General features: G+C 32.2%; 1 protein-coding gene across 1 annotated transcript in view; it reads right to left on the reverse strand.

Moving 5' to 3' along the window:
* Positions 1 to 562: 562 nt before the first annotated feature.
* Positions 563 to 9823, reverse strand: part of LOC102029951 (zinc finger protein 850) — a 277918-nt gene continuing 268657 nt past the window's right edge. Inside the window, 1 exon segment of the mRNA XM_013522334.1 lies at positions 563 to 3386. Within this exon segment, the coding sequence (XP_013377788.1) occupies positions 1919 to 3386 (1468 nt within the window). The 3' untranslated portion in view covers positions 563 to 1918.

Below are 9823 nucleotides of genomic sequence, written 5' to 3' on the forward strand. Positions count from 1 at the left end.
TACTCCAAAAGGAAGAGTGAGCTACTAGGCTCTTATCTGGCACACATAAATCTATCTGGAATCTATTTAAGAATCTAGAAACCGAAGAAAGTTGTGTTGAGCTATGTTGAAAATGCTTCTGCTCCAATCCTGGTAAATATCCATATTGAAACATTAACCACATTTTCTAGGATTCCTTCATGTGTCTTTCTCTCATTCTGAAACCAACAGAAATGAGGGACATTTTTTTCAAATGCAGAGACAATTCTCCCCAAAATTATTCTTTTGCTTCTTCAGTTTTCAACTAGGGGAGGAACCTGTGTTTAAAATAAGATCATTTAACATTTTTAAGTTAGTCTCAAACAAATGTTATCCCAAGTTGATTTTTATTATTCCAATTAATGCTGTGAAGAGTTTAAAAAGTCTTCTTTTGTATCCAAAGAATTTTCTATTAATGTTAGCTGATCAAAAATCCATTTTAAAACTGGACCCATGTTTTCCCCACCTATTTATTATTCTAAAAATATCAGGAAAGTAAAGACAAAATATTTTTAAAACTCCACATAATTTGGACAACCAGACTTGTTAATGCTGTGGCATTTGTTTTTTTCTTTTATTATGAAATATTACAGATCAATGTAACAATTCACACCAAACCTTTCCATAACTCCAAAGGCAACCAATATAAGTGCTGTCATTCACAATGTTTTACTGTTGTGAATTTTGTTTTTTTCTCTCAGTATACTGCCATCAATCCATGTAACAATATGCAAATTTTGTATCTTCTTTCTACATACTGTATTCTATTGCAGAAATAAACATATGGTATCGATCTGTCTCTCTATTGATAGAAACTCATTATATTCCAATTTAAGGCAATAAAAGCCATAATGCAGTGAACGTAGTGACAGGTATATTTTTGTGTATATATTTATGTACTTTTCAGGCCAGTACACCAAAACAGAACTGATTGTCTCGTTTATGTGTTTCAAAAGAAATTCCATTACTCTGAAGTATATGCTTTATTTTCATCAGAGTTTTAGAATTTTAATTTTATATTCTGGTCTTCAACCCACTTGGGTATTACTTTTGTATGTAAGGTAGAAAGTGAAATTTTTTGCTTATATGAATCTTCCATTTATTGGGCAATCCTTTTTTACCCCCAATGATTTTAACATTATAATATAAAAAATTCCCATATCTTCTTAGATTGTCCTATCGATCTTCAATTTGTTTCCATTGATTAGTCAATAACACAGTTTAAATGACAATAGCTTTAGATAAAGTATGTAATGATAACAGTGTATTTTGCTTTGTCAAATTTGTTTCAGTTATTTGTGATCCTTTAGCTTCTCATATTTTAAAGAAGTTTGTGAAACTCTTCAAGTGTAACTAACTAGTGTAAATTCTGAGTGGAAGTACATTAGAGACCTTGCAGAGAATATGTTTTTACAATGTCAAGTCTTTTCACAAATAATTTCATTTCTCTCAATTTTTCAGGTGTTCTTTTGAGCCCTTCAACATATTTTATATTTTTATAGATATAAATGTTTCATAACTCATTGTTGTTTTTATGCTTATATATTTTCTTTCTGCATATTTCTAATTAGCTATGTGTTACATAAAAGGCTATTTTATAGTTCTTTCCAAATCTTCTTTTTCTTGTTTAATATATTAGCTGGGAGCTTAAGTAGTATGTTGATATGCCTATAGCAGGTATCTTCTTCAAGATTTGAATGAGAATATTAATACCATCAATGAGTAAGGTGTCTGCTAAAGATTTTAAACAGCTTTTTCATACAACTGTTCACCTAGGTAATTCTTAATGTTTTATAATTTGTGAACATCTTCAAAAGGCTTTCCCATATTTATTGGTTTCTGCTCTAGAACCATTCATGTAATGTGCCACAATGTGTTGAGGGTATTTCCCATAATCACACTATGAACACTGTTTCTGATGAGTATGTATTCTCTGATGTCTAACAAGATGTGACTTTTGACTGAAAGCTTTGCCACACTCAATACAGTTATACGGCTTTTCACCTGTATGTTTCCTCATATGAAGAGTAAGAGATGAGATCTGAGAAAAAGCTTTTCCACATTTACTACAGTCAAAGGGTTTCTCACCTGTATGACCTCGTATATGTATAGTGAGGGAGGAACTCTGGGAGAAGGCTTTTCCACATTTATTACATTCATAGGGTTTCTCACCTGTATGACCTCTCATATGCACTATAAGGGAAGTTCTCTGAGAGAAGGCTTTTCCACATTCATTACATACATAGGGCTTCTCACCGGTATGACTTCTCATATGTAAATTAAGCAGTGAGCACTGAGAAAAGGCTTTCCCACACTTATCACACTCATAAGGCTTTTCTCCTGTGTGACTTCTCAAATGAAGAGTAAGAGATGCAATTTGAGAGAAGGCTTTACCACATTTATTACAGTCATAAGGTTTCTCTCCAGTATGAACTTTCTGATGAGTGATAAAATTCTGTTTCTGGCTGAAGGCTTTACCACATTCATTACATTCATAGGGTTTTTCTCCAGAATGAATTTTTTCATGAGCAATGAGATTTGATTTCTGGCTAAAAGCTTTGCCACATTCTTTACATATATAAGGTTTTTCTCCAGTATGAATTCTCTGATGTCTAACAAGATTTGACATCTGAATAAAAGCTTTCCCACATTCATTACATTCATAAGGTTTCTCTTTCGTATGAATTTTCTGGTGTGTAATGAAGTTTTTCTTGTGGCTGAAAGCTTTGCTACATTCCTCACATTCATAGGGTTTCTCACCAGTGTGACTTCTCATATGTACAGTGAGGGCTGAGCTTTGAGAGAAAGATTTTCCACACTCATTGCATTCGTAGGGTTTCTCACCTGTGTGTATTCTCACATGTATTATAAGCATGGAAAACTGAGAGAAGGATTTTCCACATTTATCACATTTGTAAGGTTTTTCTCCGGTGTGACTTCGCATATGAAGAGCAAGGGATGCAATTCGAGGAAAGGCTTTACCACATTCATTACAAGCATAAGGTTTCTCTCCAGTGTGAACTTTCTGATGTGCAATGAGGCTTTGTTTCTGGCTGAAGGCTTTTCCACACTCATTACATTCATAAGGTTTCTCTCCAGTATGAATTTTTTCATGATCAATGAGATTTGATTTCTGGCTGAAGGATTTTCCACATTCATTACATACATAGGGTTTCTCTCCTGTATGAATTCTTTGATGTCTAATAAGATTTGACATTTTAATAAAAGTCTTCCCACATTCATTACATTCATAAGACTGTTCTCTACTGTGAATTTTATGATGTTTAATGAGCTTTTCCTTGTGGCTGAAGGCTTTCCTACATTTGTTACATTCATAGAGTTTTTCTCCAGAATGAATTCTTAAGTGTCTGATGAGGTCCAATGTTTGACTAAAACCTCTTCCACACTGAGTACACTTAAAGGGTGTTACTACAAGAGGGGATGAGCTGCTGCCATATGATCTCACAGCTCCATTATATTCAAGAGGTTCCTTTCTTATAAGGCATTTCACATTATTATGACAGTCAAAATTATATTCTAAAGAGTTTTCAAACAAATCATATTCATAGAGTTTATGTCTGGAAGGAATAAAATCTGAATTCAGAGGAAATGCATTTGTGAATTTATTGTGACATTCATTGACTTCTTCAGTCAGTGTTTTCTTGAAAACTTGTTTCAAAAATCCATTCTGAGTTTTCTGATGCTCATCAAATCCCCATATCTCTCCTACAATAGATTGCAAATAAGTATCACTGGTGAATTTTTTCAGTATTATAATATTAAAACAATTTTAAAATTTTGGGATTGATACTTAAAGTCTTATATTCTACTATTAAACAAATTTCAAGTGTATAGATCTCATACTTCCTCAGTATAGATCTCTTATTTCCTCAGTTTTGAGAAAGAAATTCGAGGAAAGGAGATATTATTAGAGGCAAGTATTTATGAATACAAACAGCTTTGATTGTTTTTAAGTGGGATCTGAAAGGAAACAACCTGTTAGGTAACAAAAGAGAGATGTAAAATGTATGAATAAAGAAAGGAGAAATGATAGAAAAGAGATGAAACAAGAAGCTAAAAACCTTAAGACCATTTTTCAGTATTCTATTAAAATATATTTTTATAAACAGACATGAACTCTATACTAGCAAATGCACATTACCAAAACTAACTCTAGAAGATGCAGAAAACTTCCTAAAAACAAAACAAAAAGAAAATTTATTCAAAAGATTCATAAAAGAATTCTAAAACATTTAGGGGCAACTTCTACGCTGTGTGAAATGTTACAAAAGAAAGCAAAGAGATCTCCTGATTTTTATAGGTCAAACAATATTAATACCAAAATCTGACAAAGCTGATACACCAAAAAAGAAATCTATATATCTCATTTATAAAAATTAACAAAAATTTCTATGTAAAGTATCAAAATGATACAGAAGGAAAAGAAAACCCAGAGGCAGATTAATATAAAATATATAACTTAGTAGATTTTTATCAGGAATATAACTGTGTTTTAATGCCAGAAGTTCTATTATTATAAGGAAATATATTATTGGGTCATAATGAAAAACGAAGTTATGTATAGATGTGAAAAAGATGCTAAAATACAGCATCTATTTTCCATTTTAAAAAACTATAAAATGAGATTAGAAAGAGATTTGAAAAAAAAGTGCAATACAATCCAAACACTAACACTACACTAAATCAGTCAAGAATAAGAAAAGATGAGTACTATCACCACTATAATCATACTATTATTTCAATTAAATAAGAAGTAAATCAGAGGTATAAAAAAGCTAGAAAGGAAAGGAAAAATTAGTATTATGTGTCAGGCAAATAAATTTATTTGCCTGAAAAATAGTCATCTGAAAAGAAAGTCACAAAATTTACTATATATAAATTGCAATAACCTTTATTATATTAACAACTATTTAGGAAATATAATAGAAGAAATTCTTTTTGAAAAGGCAACAAAAACATGAAAATGAAAACTAGGAAAAAATTAACAATAAATGTCCGAAAACTCTAAAGTGAACATATAGACCTGAAAAAATGAAATGCAAAGGTATTTAGTAGTTCAACTGTGTGTCCCCTAAAAAGATATAGTGAAGTCCTAACTTGTAGTGCCTGAAAATGTGGCCTTCATTGATAATAGGGTTACTGCAGATCCAATTAAGAGTAGACTATACTAGAACAGACTCAGCCCTAATCAAGTATGAGTATTTTCCCCTCTATGGTACATGAGATTGAACCCAGTGATGTTCTACCTCTGAGCTACATCCCCCAAATTTTTATTTTTTATTTTGAAATAAGTTCTTGATAAGTTACCCAGGCTGGTCTCCAACTTTTAATCCTCCTGCCTCAGTTCCTCCAAGTAGTTTGCAAGTGTATGCCACTGTAATGGGCATGATGAGTGTTCATATAAAAAGAATGCTACATGAAATGATAAAGATAATGCTCTGTGAAGATGGAACACAGATTGGAGTTATACTGCCATAAACCAAGGAATGTCAGGGATTATCAGAAGCTAAGAAAGGCAAGGAAGGATCTTTCCCCTATAGGTTTCAGAGAGAATATGGCCATACTAACATCTTAATTTGGGAATTCTATCCTCCAAAGTTACTGGAATAAATTACTGGAATAGTAAATTTCTGTTATTCTAATTTACCAAGTTTGTAGCACATAGTTTTGGCATCCCTAGGAAATTAAAAGGCATAATGCATCCTTGAAAGAGAACATTCACTAGCATAGAGATGACATTAATCACAAATTAATCTATCAATTTAAAGTGGCATCAATGCTAAATTTTGAAATACAAGTAATAGCTAAAAGGAAATGACACTAGGTGTGGCCACTACAGAAAGGAAATAGGTAAGAATTACTTTTCAACATATAACCTTTTTTGTATATTTTTAAAACTAGGTAATATTTATGAACACTGCAGTAATCTATAAAATGAGAATAAACAATGGGAAGGTAAAAACTGGATGTAAAGACTGGAACATAAAACCAGAGAAGTCATGTAGGTTAAACAGTGAGCAAATGGAGTAATGTTCAGACTGAGAAGTGAGAGAAAAAATTCCTGTGAAGCTGTGATTATAAGCAGGTTAATTAGAAACTTAGTTGCAGGTTATAAATGTAAAAAAGAAGACAAAATGCTAAACTCTTAGGTCACCTTGGTTACCAAGAAAAACAGAACCATAATTAGGAAAAGGATGTTGAAGGAGAAGATCAAGTCAGCATGGTACTAAGAAGTGAAAGAGAATTATAAGGGCAAGACCAAAATACCACGTGTGACAGAAAAGACTTCATGTTTTAAAATGATGGAGTAAAAATGTCTCTGGTTTATTTTCTTTTTTTTTTTTTTCTCCGGTACTGGGAACCGAACTCGCGACCTTGCGCTTGCCAGGCAGGCGCTTTTGCCGCTGAGCTAAATCCCCAGCCCCTTCTGGTTTATTTTCTCTCTATAAACAAAGAAGTAGTTGTATACGCCAATCATAATAAATGAGTTGGCACTGACAAATACAATGATGACTGCACCAGGGGAAGAAGGACTCCAAGAGAAGCCAACTTTTCATACTAATCTTGGGCAGAACTAATCATTGTCAGTGCCAAAGAGGTGTCATACCTAGAAGGTCAGAATTAATGATTACACTGAAATTTGGGAGTGTAGATTGGTTACAGCAGACTTGATAGCCCAAGATGTATCAGGGAAGCCAGGACATTCCAAAACACTGTCTTTTCAGCATGAAGTCTGTAGAGGTGAGGGTATAAGATTCACAGTTAAGGAGTCTTACAGAGGATATAGTATTTAGACTTTCAGCTGTAGTTACTTTTTCAATGAGGAGAAAAAAAGCCTAAACAAACTTATTTACACAATAATGAAGAATAAAGGAATTCAAAATAAAGAAGAAATGCATTTTTATAGTCAAGGTTGGCAAATATTTTCTTACAGTCTTAATAAATATTTTACTTTGTGGGCCAGAGACTGCCCACAACTATTGAACTCAACTTTGCCATCCTAACGGCAAGAAAGAAGATATAAGTGATTGGGTGTGGCTGTATTCCAATAAAACTTTATTTACAAAAACAAGTGGCTGAGCTACGGGCATAGTTTGCTGACCTTCACCTCCAGTCTAGATTAGAACATTCCTTTTTCTACTCTAACATTATCTTCTCAAAGTAATAGGTCAAAGAAAAATTATTCAGTCAGCTATGAGAAGGCTCTAGAATCAGATCTATAAGAAACTACTGGGCCTGGGCTATAGCTCAGCAGTAAAGTGCCTGCCTGGCAAGTGCAAGGTTGTGAGGTCAATTCCTGGTACAAAAAAAAAAAAAAAAGAAGTGATTACAAGAGGAGAAAGAATGATATGAAGAAAGGCAAAAAGAGAAGCTAAAAAATTTATGAAACACAGACAGTACTCTTGATTAAACAGATATTGCTGTGAATTTTTTTGAATTTCTAAAAACTTAATGAAAATAGCATCTATAAATCCAGAACCAACAATAGAAATTTAAATGCATGAGGGAGAAATAATGAGAAAATGAAAAGGGGTTAAAAGTTTACCAGTAGAACAAAGAAATAACTGAAAGGGGGGAAAAAAAACCAGCTGGCTGAAATGAACACTACTCTGCAGTGGGAAAAAACTGAACTTTTACTACTGGAATTGTAGCATGGTAACCTTCTATTATAAAACAACAAAATAATGGATAAATCAGACATTCTGATGCGTTATTGGGCATAATTTCTAAGAAACCTCTCATCTAATCTATCTCACACACAAAAAATGAAAAAAACAAACATTAGCTAAAACCAGATTTGTGAGAGGGAATTAATTTGTAAGCAAACTGGAAGAGGGATCTATCTTTAAAGTGCCCAGACCAAAAAAAACAAAACAAAACAAAAAACAAAGCACCTCATGACTGAAGTATAAACTTTAGGCCAATAAGAAGAGATTATCTGAGGCTTCTATGAACCAATTGGTAATACCTTTTAGTATCCCCCCCCAAATCACATGCAAATCAAATCAAAGCCTTATAAAAAAGCAACTTCAATTTAGGACAGCAAGATTTTCATGACTTAGGGCAAAAACAATTTGAATTCACAATCAGCAGTCATCAAGCCTGTGAAGAAGCAAGTACAAGTGAATCATCAAAACAAATTTAAACCTAGGAAGTAAAAATACTGGAACTAACAGAAAACAGAAGCGCTATATATGATATTTTTAAAGACACAAGGGATAAAAACATAAAGCTAAACAAAAACAAAAATTATTGATAATATCCAGAAAGACCTAAAGGGGAAAAAAAGGAGGATATAAAAACACAAAATACAACTACTAACTTTTTTTTTAATGGATGAGTTAAACAGATGAATAAATACAACTAGAGAATGAGCTGATAAACTGAAATATATAACTGAAGTAACAGTGACAAAGAAGGTAACATAGACAGGCAGAGGTAAAGAATAACACAGTTGAAGAAAATAAAAAAGTATGTAAGAAAAATGAAAAAGTCTAGCATCTAATAGGAATCCTAGAAATGGAATGTAAAGGAAGGGAGAAAAGCTGATATCGATGCTAGCTGAGAACATAGAAGACATAAATAAGAGGACATAATAAACAATTTTGTACCAACAAATAAAAAAATGAAAAATTATTAAATATAATGAATGACTAAAACAATATGTGGTAAATTTAAAGATGCAGAGAAAATTTAATAGTTAGATATTACTTTGTCAACTCTGTGAAAATTAATTTGAAAACTAGGACTAGGTGGATAATTTTTTGAGGAAATACAGCTTATTAACAAAACTAATTCCAAAAGAAGCAAAAACATAGAAAAACGATATAAAAGGAAAAATGAACAGTTGTCAAAGACATTTTCCTCAAAAAACCCACATGGTCCAAACAGTACAACCAGTAAAATGTACCAATTTTTAATACAAGTGCTATATAGGTGTTTTATACTATAAAAGAAAGATGCCAAATTCTACTTATGATGTCAGTATAACACTGACATCAAAACCTTGAAAAGTTGAAACAATTATCTACATTCATAGCAAACATGAAGATGAATCATTAAGAAATATATAAATGTCATTCCTCTATATACACAAGATGAAATGATAATCTCTTATAGGAAAAGATTACTTTTAAGTACATACACTTTAAAAATAGCAATGGTGGTTAAAAAAAAAAAGTACTTCAAAGAGGATTGGAAAAATACAAGAAAAATATTTAACAGGTAAAGAGCCAATCACCTTACCCTGTTCAAGAGTTCCTATAAATTAAGGGCTTAAGAGAAATCAAAAGATGCAGTCATTTAAAAATAGATTTTTAAGCATAAGAAAAGATGCTAGCTTTTACTCATAATAAAGGAAATATAAATTCAAGCTATATTTATTTATTTTTCACTTGTCATATTGGCAAAGATTTTGAAAAATACTAATAGACTATGTTGGCAGAAATTGTTGGTAGAAATATAAATTATTATAGTCTTTGGAGGTAAAATGACTTTATCAAATGAAACACATATGTATTTATATGTGCATGTTATATATGTGTATATGCATTATACACATAGATCATACATACACATACATGACAAATATAAAATAGAAGCTAACAAAATCAGCACTGACTTTAAAACTTATTGAAATAAAAGGGTAGTAGTCATTGAAGTATGATAGCAAAGATAAAAATACGGTGCAGGGGCTGGGGATTTAGCTCAGCGGCAAAAGCGCCTGCCTGGCAAGCGCAACGTCGTGAGTTCGGTTCCCGGTACCGGAGAAAAACCAAAAAAA

This window comes from Chinchilla lanigera, unplaced genomic scaffold (genome assembly GCF_000276665.1).
Source record: "Chinchilla lanigera isolate Chin_1 unplaced genomic scaffold, ChiLan1.0 scaffold00067, whole genome shotgun sequence".
Lineage (NCBI taxonomy): Eukaryota > Metazoa > Chordata > Mammalia > Rodentia > Chinchillidae > Chinchilla > Chinchilla lanigera.